Source organism: Diadema antillarum, unplaced genomic scaffold (genome assembly GCF_040938485.1).
Source record: "Diadema antillarum isolate AM-2024a unplaced genomic scaffold, OU_Dant_1.0 scf00000031, whole genome shotgun sequence".
NCBI classification, from domain to species: domain Eukaryota; kingdom Metazoa; phylum Echinodermata; class Echinoidea; order Diadematoida; family Diadematidae; genus Diadema; species Diadema antillarum.
Genome location: NW_027270920.1, coordinates 662,768 through 680,000, shown reverse-complemented (window position 1 = coordinate 680,000; position 17,233 = coordinate 662,768). Strand labels below are relative to the sequence as shown.

Sequence of the window (17,233 nt, the reverse complement as noted above, 5' to 3'; positions counted from 1 at the left end):
TATGTATACAGTGTATTTGACTCCGATACTCAGAATGTGAAGTTGAGTAGGCTTTCAAACTTTCAAAACTTTCGATGGAGCAGACCTCGTGTTTCTCAGCAGTCTTTTTGCACACGACACCATACTTTCAAATCACGTCCGCGTCCTCATATAAACTAGACGACGCATAGCCTTCTTACTGTCACGTACGCCCCGGATCGACGGAAGTATGGGGACAATGGAAACGCACACCACGCACTAACTGCGTGATGTAGCTGCCTCGCGCATGTGCAGGACACCATTTTAAGCCTAAATAGCGTCGTCTTCTTGGATCCTCTCAGCGTTTGCGTTGCAGTGATCTCGTATTTCGAAGCTCGCTTATGCGTACGCCGTCTGAGTTTTGTCGACGGTTTTTAGCCAGTCTAGCGTCCGTTCATTAACATGACGCAGAGCTAGCTTAGCTCGGAATAAACTCTCTTTCCTTGGATCTTGTTTAGGTTAATTGCGTACAATACTTTACACGTTACATCTTATATCTTGTCAACATGGAGGAGGGATCCGCGAACACACACTTGGTAAGTCAAAAAAATATTGTTGTTGCGCGAGCCCAACGTCCTTCCGTGTAAATCGTCCGACAGTGTAATCGTGTAAAACGTTAACGTTAGATTCTGTTTTAGATTGCACACCATCCATGGTCCACGCGATCCTACAATTCTCTTCCGTAATTTGTCTATAAATCAGTAATGTAAGGATGAAGTATATTTAATGATTTCGTAGAATTCCGAAACCAATTACGAATGAGAATTAAATAATTCTGCCTTAATAGTACACCGATCTGAGGCTGTGTTGGCGTGGATTCCATAGCGCCAGTGCGCCATCGCGACGTACGAGACCGGATATAACCGTACGTATGTTGGGCGTAGCGACGCGCGATGCAAATGCACCGATAGCGATATATTCATAAAATCATGATCGATTACCATAGTTTGTAAAACAGCCGCTTCTTCTTTTTTTTCCACTTCTGACCTGTCACAAATAACTAAGTTGTCAATTGATGGCACTGTTCGCGCAAAGGACTATGGGACTGAAAAGGGGGAAGGAAGCCACACATACGTCTTGATATTATATATGTAGTGATGGTCTAAGTAATTCTCAGGACGTAGTTACCGGTAGGCCTTTCACGCTTTTAATCTCTTTTCATTTATTTTTATGCCGCGCCAACGAAGTGGCCGAAGGCATAATGTTTTCCGGTTGTCCGTCCGTCCGTCCCTTTTTGTTTTTGTCAATATCTCAAGAACCGTGTGGTGTTTTTACATCAAACTTGGTATGAGGGTATATCCTGAGGGGATGATTCTTTGTTTGGATTTTAGGGTCACGGGGTCAAAGGTCAAAGGTCACAGGTTATTTTGTGAAAAAAAAATTGAAAATTCATGTTTTTCTCCATATCTCGCAAATCATGGTTCAAAGTATCTTCATGGAACTTAGTATATAAATTATATGCTTGTTCCAATGGGCAGTGATTATCTAGGAAAGTTGGGGGTCATGGTTCAAAGGTCAGGGTGGTCAAAGGTCAAGGTCAACTCCTCAAAATATCACTACTTTCCTTATATTTATGCAATGCCTGAAGGTTTTTTTTTTTTTTTTTTTTTTTAACTTGATGTATTACCCAATTATATTCTATGGGAAGTTTCTTGCCAAAAGGTCAAAGGTCAAAAGGTCAAGTGAAAGTGCTGAATTGCACCTTTTCCTCCATATCTCAAAAGTAACTCAAGGTATCATCATGAAACTTACATATTTATGCATGTTCAACCTAACAGTGATTCGCTTTGGAACTGTGAGGTCAAAGGTCAAAGGCCACGTTTAGATAATGCTATTTTCCCATTTGATACTGAAATCATACTTTTTCTCAATACTTTGAAAATTACTCAATGCATAAATTTATAAATGGGTCAAAAGTCAATGCTCTTACATTACTATTTACATTGCTGTGCAAGCTTAAGATAATTTACAAATATACAAGCTTATTATGATAAATGGAAGTTTATATAATAATAAACTACGACTACGAGGTACTGTACAGTGACGTGTCCACACTAAGTCACTGCCTCGCGCAATGTTATCATTGTGCAAACTGTCAATAATAAAATATGAAAAGATGTGCATCAGAATTCGTCTCAATAAACTCTGTTTACAGTACTATGACATGAGTATAAGTCTGAAATTATATGACTCAAATCTCGTGACTGATAAAAAGTTATGTCCCAAAAAATGTTCCACAAATATATATCAGGACATCAGAATAAATACTAGTAGATCATGACAGAGTTCATATACACAAAGACAATATAAAACAATAAGTCTCAAATTATACTGCAACCAGAATAATTTAGCACAACTAGGACACTTTGTCCCTATATGTATAACTTTTGACAAGACAATATCTCGAGACAATTCGTCCCATGAGACAATCTGTCTCATCCAGAAATCAGGACACTCAATACTTGTATCTGATAAAAGAGGGACAGTTCATAAAAGAATTTGTCTATCAATGCAGCTCAGGACATATTGTCCTAATACATGTATAATATCTGACGAAACAATATCTTGGGACGGTTTGTCCCATAAGACGATCTGTCTCCAAGGAAATTGAGACACTCACTATCTGATAAGGCAAGTAGTAAACATAAATGTCAACAATGCAAGCATATATTCTATAAAATCTATTGTCCTATTGAAATGGGATAATAAAAGTAAGACATACCTTGAGAGTGTAAACTTGGACGAAGTAAAGATGAAAGATAGTTGACTGCTTACAGCTTGACAGGAGCTCCAAGTCAGATCACCCAGATAATTAAGTTATCATTCAATTTCTCCTCTATTTATAGTCTTATTTGCGCCTGTTATGATACGCCAGGATGCTCATAGAAACGGCGCCCTGAATTCAGACTAAGCGCACTATCTATCTCATGAATATTCATAACTAAGGTAACTGTCAACTAGTGCGTTTGTTATGTATACGCATAGGAAATGCACATAGCTACGGCGCTCTGATAGCTGCAGATCGTGCAACGTACTTATGAATATTCATTAGCACAAAGAATATGCCTGTACTCGCCAGTCCGTGAATCACGGTGTGTGATCACATACTGTAAAATGATAGTCTTCTTTTCCAGACTCTGCCTTACTCTGGCTTTATTAAAGGACAAGTTCACCTTCATAAACATAAGGATTGAGAGAATGTAGCAATATTAGTAGAACACATCATTGAAAGTTTGAGGAAAATCAGACAATCCGTTCAAAAGTTATAAATTTTTGAAGTTTTTGTGCACTACCCGCTGGATGAGAAGACTACTGCAGTGTATGAATAACTTAGATGTCACATGCGTACAACAATATAAGGAAAATATAAAGAGAATTTCACAAAATTCCATCTTTTCAAAAAAGTACACATTCCCCTGACTTGTTACCGACAAATGTTATGGGTAATATTATTCCCCCTGCCTTTAGAAAGAGGCAAGTCAAGTGCTCTTTTATTATGCGAAAAAAGTGAAAATATGTTGAATTTTCTTGTACATTTTCTTTATACTGTTGTACGTATATGACTCACAAGCTGTAGTAGTCTCCTCATCCAGTGGTTCCAACACAAAAATTTAAAAAATTCATAACTTCTGCATCGATTGTCCAATTTTCCTCAAACTTTCACTGATGTGTTCTACTAATATTGTTGCATTTTCTCAATCCTTATGTTTATGAAGGTGAACTTGTCCTTTAAATAGGGAAAAAGACCTCTCCGTCACAATACTATTGGTATTCTGAAATTTTTTTTGGCCATCCTTGACCGCCCACGTCCTTATTAGCCAATGCGAAATGCCGTATCATATTCATAAGGAACCAACCAATGACAATCACATATGACGTAGGGTCAAATACACGTGTGCACGGCATATCTATGTTCCTTTTCTCACGCTCATATCGCTTATCAGAGTACTAATACATGTTGTGCGCAGTGATCGAATGCAGAGCTACCAAGTCTCACGCATTGTGAGTGAGACTCAAGCATTTAGAGTCTGTGTCACTCACGATCTCACGCGTGACACCCATTTTTTTCACGCATTGGGAGCTTAGCTTAAAGGATTAAAGTGAGAGTTGCAATTGAAGGCATTTTTCTCTTTTGTCTTTCAAAATAAGTAAAAAAATGTCACTGTTCAAGTATGCACCAGCTTGCACCATTAAGAGCTAAAAATTGAAAAAGCTCCCTACCGTGGGAGGGCGGACACCCCCCCCCCCCCCACACCCTCCCCTCCCTCAGTCGCTTAGCTCCCTCGCTCATGCACATGCGTGCGTGCCCAGATGCTGAGTCATGACAATCTCACTCATAAAATTTTTTTGAACTTGGCATCTATGCGAATGACATTCGCGCACCTATCACGATGTTTGCAGCTTGCTATTCTTAACAACGTACTTAGCACAGGGGTGGAGCTTTCCTAAATATCTTCCTAAAATTCTTTCGTACGTGCATTCTATACCTAGTCTACCTAAGTCATAAATTTGTGTACTCCCGCTCCCTTCCCAAGTTCTTCTACAATTTTTGTAAGTCTAGGGAAACTTATTAGGAAGATTTTCAGAATACCATGCACTTAGGAAAAAATCCTGACTTTGGAAGAAATTTCTTCCTAACTGTTAGGAAGGATTTCAGAATACTACCCTACATTTGTAGACCTCTCTCGGCAACACAACATGTTGTTTGTTTCATGATTGTGCATAATCACAACTTAAAAGGTTATCTAATATGCATGTACTGTTTAAAGCTTTTACGTAACCAAACTCAAGCAGTTGTAACTTTTAAAGGGAACGCAAACCCAAAGAGCAATTTGGATTGAGTGAAAGCAGCAGCATTATTAGTAGAACACAGTGAAAGTTTGAGGAAAATCGGACAATCGATGCAAAAGTTATGAATTTTTAGAGTTTTGGTGTTGGAACCGCTGGATGAGGAGACTACTAGAGGTTATGATGTATGAGTGGACAACAATACAAAGAAAATATAAAGGAAATTCAACAAATATTCACTTTTCTATCATTATGAAAGAGCACTTGACTAACCGCTTTCAGAAAGCAAGGGGAATAATTACTACTCTTAACATATGTCAGTATCAAATTGATGGAATTTGTGATTTTCATGAAAAATGAATTTTTGTGGAATTTTCTTTATATTGTTGTCCACTCATATGTCATAACCTCTAGCAGTCTCCTCATCCGGCGTTTCCAACACCAAAACTTTAAAAATTCATAACTTTTGCATTGATTGTCCGATTTTCTTCAAACTTTCACTGATGTGTTCTACTAATGTTGCTGCTTTCACTCAATCCACATTACTCTTTGGGTTTGTCTTCCCTTCAAGGGACAGGCGACCTACCACTAAAAATACCACATTTGCGGCAGCCTTTGCACAGCTAACAGGATCAATGCCTAGATTTGCAATAGGGGCCATTTCATTCATTGATGAAAAGGCCCAATCAGTGTCAAGTTAATATCTTCTCGCGCTTTCATTCATCACTCCATTATCCATCAATAATATTTTGCTGTTCTTTCTCACTTAATTCTCTCTGCCCTTCACTCCTCTCACACTTCCATTTTCTATTCAGTAATACTCTCCCTTTATCATTCTTGTGTTTCTATTTTTTGTTGTTGCACAAATAATGCAGAATATAGTGGAGATTTTTTTTTTTTTTTTTTTTTTTTTTTTTTTTTTTTTTTACTTTTTGGTCCACAATGTAATGAGAGTGAATTGCTGTCAAGCGTCAAAAGGAAGTCAGAAATCAGATCCATAATATCAATTTTTCATTTTTCTGTATTTATAATGTTTTTATACATCTAAAGGGCCTATACGTAATACAATTTTTTTTTTCATAGTTTGTACACAGTGCACCTGTACATTTGTATGTAAGCCTACATGTATGGTAAAAGGGAACCCAAACCCAAAGAGCAATGTGGATTGAGTGATAGTAGCGGCAATAAGTCCAACAACTCAGTGAAAGTTTGAGGAAAATCTGACAATTGGTGCAAAAGTTATGAGTTGGTGTTGGAACTGCTGGAGAATGAGACTACTAGAGGTTATGATGTATGATGGACAACATAGACATGCAGAAAATAAGAAAGAAAAATCCACAAAATTCCCTTTTCTGGCATAATGAAATCTTGATTGAGCGCTTGACTAACCGCTTTCAGAATAATTGCTACCTTTAACATGTCAGTATCACTTAGTAGATGGAATGCGTAATTTTCATGAAAAATGAATTGATGTGGAATTCCCTTTAAATATCTACCTGGGGGTGGGGGGGGGGGTGGTGGACTTTCACGCTATAATTCTGTAAAAAGAAACAACAAAAGTAAAAAAAAAAAAGAGAAAGAAATAGGCCTACTGTACATAAGAAATTCTGATAACAATACATATATATGCATATATGTATAAGAATTGAAATGACTTTTTGAAGTATGGATGATAATCTACAATTGTTGAAAATAGTGCAGATTAAACTAAAAAAGTAGACTCTCAATGCTCTTCCCTCAGACTTAAAGGATAAGTTCACCTTCATTAACATGTAGGTTTGGTGATTGCACCAGTATTAATAGAACACATCAATGAAGGTTTGTGGAAAATCCGACAATCTGTTCAGCAGTTATAGAGTTTTATGTGTCTGCACAATCACTGCTGGATGAGAAGACTACTACAGGGTATGATGTCAGATGCATACAATATAAGGAAAATAAAAAGAGAATTTCACAAAACTTTCCTTCTGAATAAAGTACACATTTCTTCAACCTGTTACTGACGTAAAGAAACTTGGGTATTATTCTCCCTACCTTCTAAAAGAGAGAAGTCCAGTGACCTTAAATTGTTATGTGAGAAAAGTGAAAATATGTTGAATTTTCTTTATACTTTCTTTATATCATTGTACACATGTGACATCACAAGCTATTAGTCTTTTTTATACTTTCTTTATATCATTGTACACATGTGACATCACAAGCTATTTAATAGTCTTTTTTATCCAGCCGTGACTGAGCAGAAACTTTAAAAAAATCATAACTTTCGAATGGATTGTCTGATTTTCCTCAAACTCTCACTGATGTGTTCTACTACTTATATTGCTGCATTCACTTAACCCACATGACTGTGAGTGTGAACTTGTCCTTTAAATAGAATCTTTGGCTCAATTTGCATGATTAAATAAGATAAGGAATTGATTATTAAAAGAAATCCAAGGCCCCCTCTGGTTTTAGCATATGGCCAACAAGCGCAATGTGATTATAGGGTTAAGGGGATACAGTACGCGTATCTCACTGAGTGATGAATGTTTATAAGGGTAGCAAATTCTGGGGAATTTTTGGTTTCGTGAGTCAAATTTGGAAACAGTTTTTATTGCATTTTTTCTTTTTATAATTTTAGAAATGTAGAACATTTATGAACATTTCAACTGTCATCATGAGCATTGATCAGCCATATATTTTGTTATTTATTGCTTGCTCAGATAAGTCAATGGCAAAATGCGTGCAAAAATAGCAATGTGTTGGATATAGAGGTACTGTGCGCTGTAGCGTAAACATGCTATTCTGAAAAGAGTTAATTTGGACACTTGTTCTCTGCTCAGGCAAGGTGCTCCATCACTGTAAAAGACGATATATCGGCGGCAAGAAAATTTTTGCAAATTGGAGCCGATGATCTGTCTCCCGCCGTTTATTGCCACTGGCGTCCAATGCGTATTGTGTAAGCAAGAACTTTCGCGTGCAATTGAAATTGAAATTGAATTTCGTTGAAATGGAAATGCACATGAACATTCCTTGTTTTACATTAACTGGAAGGTGATGACCAACACAAAAGGCATGATTGTCATCATGTGTATATGAGTGGAAATTAGCTGCTTTGCAGAAATCTGTGCTCTTTGAGTGCTTTTCTACTTATTTCTTTGTCTATATCAGGTAGAAGAAAAGAGCAACAGTCCCAGAAGTGAGACAGAGGTCGAGACAGAGACTGAAGGTACTACCAGTAGCTTTATAATAACCAAGAAGAGGGTGCTGACTCGGTAAGGAAATTCTGTAAATCAACCTGCAGTGTATGATCGATTTACCTCTGGTGTATGTTCCCATTATATTTATAATCACTCCATCAGTATAAACATTTTAACCTCGTTTTGAGCTTGATTCTACATATGTGCTCTTATGCTTTTGTATGCTATTTTTTCACTCAGTTCTTATTCTTTGAGTTCTTGTTTTTCCTTTTTCTTTTTCTTTTCTTTTTTTTTATTTCTTCTTCCCTTTGTACCTTCATATTTCAGCTTTCACAGTTTATTACTTTGTGTCCTATTTCCATTGACTGCATACATGTAGCAAATTTATTTGTATTTTTTCCCTGGAACCTGCATTTACAAGCTTTGTTTGTGTGGTTCCTTCATATTTCCCAAGTTGAAATAGAGAATTGTCTTATGTACATTATGTATGCTGACACACTTTCTATCACATAATAAAAGAACACTCAACTAGTTTCTCTCTTTCAGAAGTCAGGGAGAATAATTTTACCCCTAACATACATCAGTAACAAGTCAAGGAAATGTGCACTTTATTAAAAAAGTCAAGATTTGTGAAATTCTCTTTTTATTTTCCTTATATCGTTGTACGCATGTGACATCATACACTGTAGTAGTCTTCTCCTCCAGCAGTGATTGCACAGATATTTTAAAAATTCATAACTTTTGAACGGATTGTCGGATTTTCCCAAAACTTTCACTGATGTGCTCTACTAACATTGTTGCCTTCACTCAATCCACATGTTATAAGTACATCTGAAAGTGAACTTTTCCTTTTTTATGGTCAAGTCCTTTACATTGTATATGGAGGCAGATATAAGATGTCCTATAACTAGTGAACAATGTGTTTACGCTGAGGTCAAACAAATCACAGAACCTGTTGGCTACATGTCCAATAGAAACCAATAACCCTTTTGTTTTTCATCTTCATATCATGTCGTATCATATTTACATATTGCATGTCATACTGTGAAAGTGGAAATTTTTGGCGGTGTTGAAGTTTTCGCATATTTTGCGCAATTCAAAGCTAGCCCAAAATAACAGCACACAAATATTTTTGCTTGCTGCATGTTTCAGTGGTTCCGGGTAATAGCTGATATCTTGATTCTGCAGAATTATATGTAAAAACATGCAAGAACAAGACTCTTCTTGCCCAGCAGAGTGCAAAAATTAGTAGCGCAAAAATATCCACTTTTACAGTATACAATGTACGTATTATATCATCAAGCACATAGCCTAATCATAATAATATATCATATCTTGTTCTGTTATATCATATATCATATTGATCATTTTATCATATCATTATATCATATCATATTACAAGGTGTAGCAAACAGGCTATTGTGGCCGTTTTATAAGGGAAATCCAGTCCAAATATACAGAACTGTTAAGTTCATCTGATAAGAAAGAGTAAAATATTATGAGTTCAATGGTAAATTTTGATCGAAATTGGGTGAAAATAAGGAAGTTATTACACGCTGAAGTTTCGATAATTTTTGAGGAAACAATTCTTGATCGGTCAATATGCAATATATGGCAAAGTGACCATGTCATCCACTCACAACTTTTTTTTCACTAGTGTAGTTTGTACATTGTACGTTAAATTTCTAGCCTTTCATCGATCCAAACACAATTATGTCTGAGGCTCAAATCCTAAGTGATCACTATTCTGAAGTTATTCAACCAGGAATTACATCATGTTTAAGACTTCAATGTCAGAAACATTGAATTTTTGTCACTTTTTGTACATAATCAATGGAAAATTGTGAGGTTATGACATGCTCGGCTCACTCATTTGCATAATATCTACTCTACAAAAACTGTCTTGCAGAAGTTAGCAAAACTTCAAAATTTCATAACTTAATTCTAAAACGTTTTTCATCCAATAGACTGGATTTCAAAAGCTAAAGCTGGCAAAAGTTTCACCTCAAGATTCAACCATCAATTTTCTACCCTTTTTAATTCTTAATCCTATACTAATCTAGCTGACCTTATTTTTGGACGTAATGTTGGCCTGAATTAGTGAAAGTGGAAGTTCTTTCAATGACACTAATTCGCTGTTATTCAAAAATATGTGATTTTGTAACTTGTACATGAGTGTTACCGTACTGAATTATTCTGGTTGTTAAGATCACATAAAGATAGCTTCCATCTTCTTTTTTTTTTAACAGAATGACATGGGACGACGAAAAGAACGAAGCGCTTTTGGAGGAGGTTGTATTTGCCCGCCCATTCCAGTATCGCTCTGGGACAAGAGAGAGGGGCAAAGTGTGGGACAGTGTGGCCGAAAATCTACAAGATCGCCACGACATGAAGGTAGATGGGAGGGCTGTGAGGGATCGTGTGAGATTGCTGATGAAGAAGCAGAGGGAATATAACAGGAGAAAAATTGCGTCTGGTGGAAGCAGTGTAGGGGAAGAGACTCCGGAGGAACAAAGGAACCGGGAGATTCTGGACGAGCTAATGGCAGAGGAAGAGTTCATCGAGTACGGCAAGGAGATGCGCAAAAGAGCCAGCGATACATTTCGAGAAACAAAAAGGTATTACTGCACCCGTTTCATATAGCTGTTAGTGAAGTTACACATGACTTTATGAACAACTGGAATATGAAGGGACAATATGTGTGCCCATTTTTTTTCTTACGTTTTAATAACAAAGTATGACTATACATGTATGTCAATATTTTTTCTACATTGAGGCAAAATTACCATTTCAACTAAAAATGTGTGTTAAGATGTAAGAATTGAACCATTATCATCTGCAAAGTTCCACCTCAGCTATTGAAATTATATATGATTAGGAAACCTGATTGGCTTGCCATACTTAAATCATTTGTAAAGTCATGTGTAACTGTATTCAAAATATAGATGATTACATGAGATATCATCTGCCCATTTTCTTTGAAACATAACGTTCAGAGATGGAGCTAGCGGCTGTAACTTGATTTAATGTATCCATTGGTTAGGCAAGGACCAAATTTGGGACCAACTTTAAATTTTTTTTTGTTGAAACTGCATAGCCATATTGTCCTAATGTAGCGCACTCGTCTGCAGGTATTTTTACCGACGTTATAGAATATTTGGACACCATGGTTCCGTTAGGTAAGAGTCTGCAGGAATGTATGAAAGGTAAATTTGCGATACTCTTGTGAGTGGGAGACCCACTGGTCTCTTATAAAAGGAGTATCAGTAAGTGCATTGCAGCCTTTGAATCAAGAAAAAAGACTTGCAATTAACAATTATTATAGAGAAGATTTGTCACATGGTAAGTGTGATGTTAACTTGAACATGATGTTTTGCAAGATAAAGACAATTTTTAGTATCACTTTGTTTTGGATTTCCCAGTTTTGTGTGGTTAGCAACATATTACCTTGCATTTGAAAGCAGTATTAGATGGTGATTATTCTGTTTTATGTTTGTGTTGCCGAAATGTGGCGAAGAAGAACAGGAAAGATCTGTTGACGAGTTCATGTTTTCCTTTTTTTCCTTTTCCTCTTCAGATATAGGGAAGGAGAATCCTCAGTGAAGAAGTCTCGACCAAGCACGGCATCAGACACAGGGGAATTTTCAAAGCAGAAGTTGGAAATGAAGTTGAGATATCGAAGAGCGAATGAAGACAGGCGGCGTACGGCGGAACACGAGCAAGATGTGAAATTCGAAATGTTTCTGCAACTGCACCAGGAACTCCAGCAACAGTTGAAACAGCAACATAAGATGATCATGGAGCAGCTCACGCTGCAAAACCAAAAAATTGAGCAGCAAATGCAAACAACTAATTATCTATTGTCACTTTTCAAGAGGAAAATTAAACTACTGTAAATGCAGAAATTTCTGCGCATGAGGTTTGCAAATATTTTTGCTTGCCATATATTTCAGTAGTTGTATGATGACTTCATTCCGTGGAATCAAAAACGTGTGAAACTCTTCTTACTCGGCTGAGTGCGTAAAAATTAGTCTTGCGAAAATATCCACTTTTGCACCTGCTGTGATATTAAGCTCATGTGAGGCGAAGGCTCATATGAGCTATTGCGATCACTTTTCATCCGGCATCCAATGTCTGTAGTGGGTCATGCTTAAACTTTTTACACATCTTCTACTTGAAAACCCCAAGACCAATTTTCACCAAAATTGGTAGTAGGCATCCCTAGGGGGATAGGATCCCAATTAGTTCAAATGGGCACCATGCCCCACCTGGGGAGCTCCAGGGGGCCCCAACGTCCCCCCAAAATTAAGGAATCTAAAACAATCTTCTTTGAAACCAAAAGTGAAAGCGATAAGTCAGTATTATGGGTTTGTACATTGATGACTACAGTTTCAAGTTTCTTCTTGGTGGAATCAGGGGTGCCCCCCTTGGGATCGGGGGGGGGGGGGGGGGTTGGGGTTGATGGTTCTCATATTTTTCATGAAAACTCCTTGATGCTTTTTTTAGCAAACTTGGCAGGTAGCATGCCTGGGCTAGTGGGGGTTAGGATCTTAGTTCGTTTAGCTGGGCACCATGCTCTCCTTGGGTGCCCCTTGCTCCCCCCCCCCCCCCTGCCCCAAATTGAAGAACATTTACAAAACTATTGTACAAATTCATCTTATTGAAAACAACGTAACGGATTTTCTCTGAACTTGGCAAGCAGCATTCCTGGGGGGATAGGATCTCAATGCGATTAAATGGGTGCCGGCATGCTCTCCTTGGAGATCTCGGGGGCCCAAACCTCCTATAAGATTAGGGAATACTGGTATTTAATTGCATTCTCTAGAGTCAGATGTGATGTAGCTTTGAGTTTTGTTTTTGTTTTTATTCATTTCTATTTTCAAATCGCATAGTCCAACTTGAGAAGTACAGTTGTACTTTGCACTGATTTTGCAGTTATTTTTACAAATGTGATGGAATATGTAAATGGACACCATGTCCCCAGCTGTACGTCGAAGCCACCCCACGCCCAAGTTTCCAATTTTCTCAGGTATGAGTCTGCAAGGATGCATGGAAGGCTAACTTGTTATACTCGGGTGAGAGCGAGACCCCCAAGTTTCTTGGTTGAATTTGAATAAAGGATTTGGCTGTTTTATTATATTTAACCAATGCTGTTGTTTATACCCCCCCCCCCCCAACACACATGTAGTGTGTATGAGGATATTGTAGGAATCACTCTGAGGTTGGGTGGACAGTTGATAATTCGGTTAGTGTGTTTGCGAAATTTTGTGGCTTGAACTACTCTTTCAATTTTTGAGTAAATGACCTAAAATTTGGCTCGTTTCACCATTATCACAGATACAGTAGATGGGCAATACACCTTTTACGTCAATATGGATTTCCGTGTATAGTTACCTTGTTATATCAAATTGAAAAAAAAAAATCATACAAATGTTGTGGATCAAGTTACTCTCAGTTTTAACAATTTGACTGAAATTTGGCATAATATGTGAACAATGTGGAGGTATTTGTGCAAGACCCTTTTTGCAAGTGTTCAGAAATGTGTTACCATGGCAACAACAGTCTTCAACAAATTATATAGAATTGTACTGATTGTGCCGCTCTCAAAGTTTTTCAACATTTGAGTTGGAACTTTGGAGATATGATGGCCATGATATGTCATCTTCTTTTGTGAATGTTAGTAGGCCTATATGTATATCTGTTCCCATGGCGTCAACATTTTTTATACAAGTTATCCGTAGATATGTGGATTGAACTAACTCCCTCAGTTTTTGAGAATTATTGACTTGAAATTTTGCACATTTGCGAATTTCATTTTTTGACAAAATTTTATGAAACAATTTGTTGCCATGGTAACAACATTTTTTAATGAAATTTACCATAGGATTTATCTAACTATCTCGGTTTTGGAGCATTTGTCTTGAAATTTGGCACATGTACCCAATGTAAAATTTAGATCTGCAAAACATCTCTCTTGTCAGTGTTGTAAACTATGTAACAATACTTTTTCAATAAAGAGCATACAATAATATTGTGGTTTGAGATATAACCCCCTCGGTTTTACGAGTATGTCTGTTGAAATTTGGAACATGTAACTGCTGTAAGTAGGTTCATGGACAAACTTCATCTTTTGTCAAATGTTGAACAATATGTTGCCATGATAATAGCAGTGTTTTATTAAATCTTACAAAAACATTGTGAGTTGGGTTTAAGGAATAAATTGTAACAAAACCAAACTTTATGAGACGTTCGTAACATGTTTCCTTATGACAATGGGGCTCCTCAGCTTAATATATATATATATAAAAGAAGAGAGAATGTGTTATTAATTATCTGTATAGTGAGAAATATTATGATCATCAATATCAGTCACTCTGTTCTAAAGTTATGAATTTTCAAAAGTTTCCTGTCAAGGTTTTTGTCAATGTAAATGTGTTGCCACAGTAATGGCAATTTTTTTGTGAAAATCATCCAGTGTTTTGCATTGAGCTTCTCAGTTTTTCAGCTTTGAGTTAGAATTTGGAACAGATGATTGCTATAGCATTATTGTGCAAGAGTGTTGATATATATGTTGCCATGGCAACCACATTTTGAGTTAACTCCCTCAGCTTTTGAGCATCTGTCTTGAAATTTGGCATAGTATGTGACCACTGTGTTATGTAGATGTGTATATCTGTTGCCACTGAAACACTTGCTTTGAAGGACAAGTTCACCTTCATAAACATAAGGACTGAGAGAATGCAGCAATATTAGTAGAACACATCAGTGAAAGTTTGAGGAAAATTGGACAATCGATGCAAAAGTTATGAATTTTTAAAATTTTTGTGTTGGAACCGCTGGATGAGGAGACTACTACAGCTTGTGAGTCATATGCGTACAACAGTATAAATAAAATGTAAAGAAAATTCAACATATTTTCACTTTTTTTCGCATAATAAAAGAGCACTTGACTTGCCTCTTTCTGAAGGCAGGGGGGAATAATATTACCCATAACATTTGTCGGTAACGAGTCGGGGGAATGTGTACTTTTTTCAAAAGATGAAATTTTGTGAAATTCTCTTTATATTTTCCTTACATTGTTGTACGCATGTGACATCTAAGTTATTCACACACTGCAGTAGTCTTCTCATTCAGCGGTTACTGCACAAAAACTTCAAAAATTCATAACTTTTGAACGGATTGTCCGATTTTCGTCAAACTTTCAATGATGTGTTCTACCAATATTGCTACATTCTCTCAATCCTTATGTTAATGAAGGTGAACTTGTCCTTTAAAATGAAAATCATATAACTAACCAAGAGATTTAGCCAACTCCATTAGTTTTTTGAGCATTTGACTTGAGATTAATTGCATGTGACCAATATGAATTTCTGATATATGCAAAACACATACATACCTTTTGTCAGCCACAATGTTGGCAAAAATGCATTGCCATGGTAACAGCATTTGGTAATAAAAAGCATAACCAAATATTGTGAATTGAGTTTACTTCATCATTTTTTATGCCTCCGCCACAAAGTGTTGCTGGAGGCATAATGTTTTCGAGTTGTCTGTCCGTCCTTCTGTCCATAATAAATTTTGTGGACAGTGTAACTTAAAAACTGTTTGAGGTATCCTTGTGAAATTTGGAATATGTATGAGTGGACAAAGTTGTCCCTGTCAGCTTTTTGATGCATGTGGTCAAGGTCAAAGGTCAAAGGCAATGGTCAAATTCTCAAAATTTCACTATTTTCTTCCATACCTCAGCAGTGCCTAAAGGTATTTGAAGTCAGTGTATAGGCCTACATGTACAGTATTACCCAATATACAATGTAGATTCTGTAGAGAAAATTTGGGGCCATGGGGTCCAAGGTTGGGTGAAAGTGCTAAAATTTTTTGCTAAACTTTTTTTCCCTCCATGTATTGGAAATACTGTAGTTCATAAGGAATCTTTGTGAAACTTAGCTAGAATGCATGTACTGCTTGTCAGTGATTTTCTTGGGACCTTTTGGGTCATGTGGAGTTGAACTTCTACATCAAAGATCAAAGTCAAATGCTCAGAATTTCCCCAATATCCATGTTATGTCTGATTTCCTTAAAACTGGATGTAAACATGTATTACTAGATAAATATTTTCTTGAGAAATTTTGGTCCTTTGGGGTCAAGGTTAAAGTCAAAGGTCAAGTGAAAATGCTCAAATCCCCAAATACCTACTCTCTTAACAATGTACAGAGCCATCTGTTCAAATGAAATCTAGTTCAAGGAAAGTTACACTCGACACAATTGTGACGAACATGCCATTTCATTCATTTAGTTATTCATTTTTTTATTTTTATTTTTTTGCCAATGAAGTGAAACTGTCATCTCAATAGTGTCAAGACGTACTAAAGACCTATTGGGAAAACCATGCATTATGGCGGAGGCATACCGGTACTTGTAGCAGTTGGCCAGAAATTTGATAAGTGACCACTACAGGCCTACATGTAGTGTGAAGATGTGCAAACTGCATTTTGATCTTGTTTTTGTTCTGATTGTAGACAATGTGTTGTCATGGTAAAAGCATTTTTCAATGAAATCGTACAAATAGTTTTCTTTTTTTTTAAAGCATTTGGCATGAAATTTGGTACATGTGACAGCTGTAGCATGTAGATGGGAAGACATATCTTTTGTCAATATTGTATGATGCATTGGCATCTTTCTGTACAAAGCATACAAAAATGTTGGGGATTGAGCTTTCTCCCTCAGTTTTTGTGTATTTCACTTAAAAATTGGCACATATTTCTGCTGTTATGTTATTCAGTTGTGTCAAATTCATTCTTTCTTTAGTGTAGAATATGTTGATATGTTCACAATATTTTTGAATAAAAATTATACAAAAATACACCAATAGTGGATTTTTGTTTTTGTGGATTGGACTGATTTGGTACATGTGACCTCTAGTTTTAGACGTCAAAGCACATCTTTTGAGCATTTGACGTAAAATGTGCCAGGTGGTCACTGTATATCAGATGTGTAAAGCACATTTTTTGTTAAAGGAATTGTACTGTTTCGGCTGAGATATGGGCTGGAGGTTTCCATTTTATTTTATGATTAAAAAAAAAAAAAAATTAAAGATACAGTGGAAATTTGGTATAACGAGATCCTTGGGACCAAGGCAATTTCTTTATATTTTGTATTTTGTAATATCAGTAGTCAATATGTAACAATACAAAACAAATAGATTCATTGGGACCATAAAAGTTAGTTTGTTAAATCAGGCACAGTCAACC

General features: G+C 36.6%; 1 protein-coding gene across 1 annotated transcript; it reads left to right on the top strand.

Annotated features, from left to right (window-relative positions):
• The first annotated feature begins 355 nt into the window (after nt 1-355).
• Nucleotides 356-11,881, top strand: LOC139741614 (uncharacterized). The gene is made up of 4 exons (XM_071652195.1): nt 356-554; nt 7,957-8,060; nt 10,235-10,603; nt 11,563-11,881. Exons 1-4 carry the CDS (start codon nt 525-527, stop codon nt 11,879-11,881), a joined length of 822 nt encoding a protein of 273 aa, XP_071508296.1. The 5' UTR covers nt 356-524.
• Nucleotides 11,882-17,233: the final 5,352 nt, after the last annotated feature.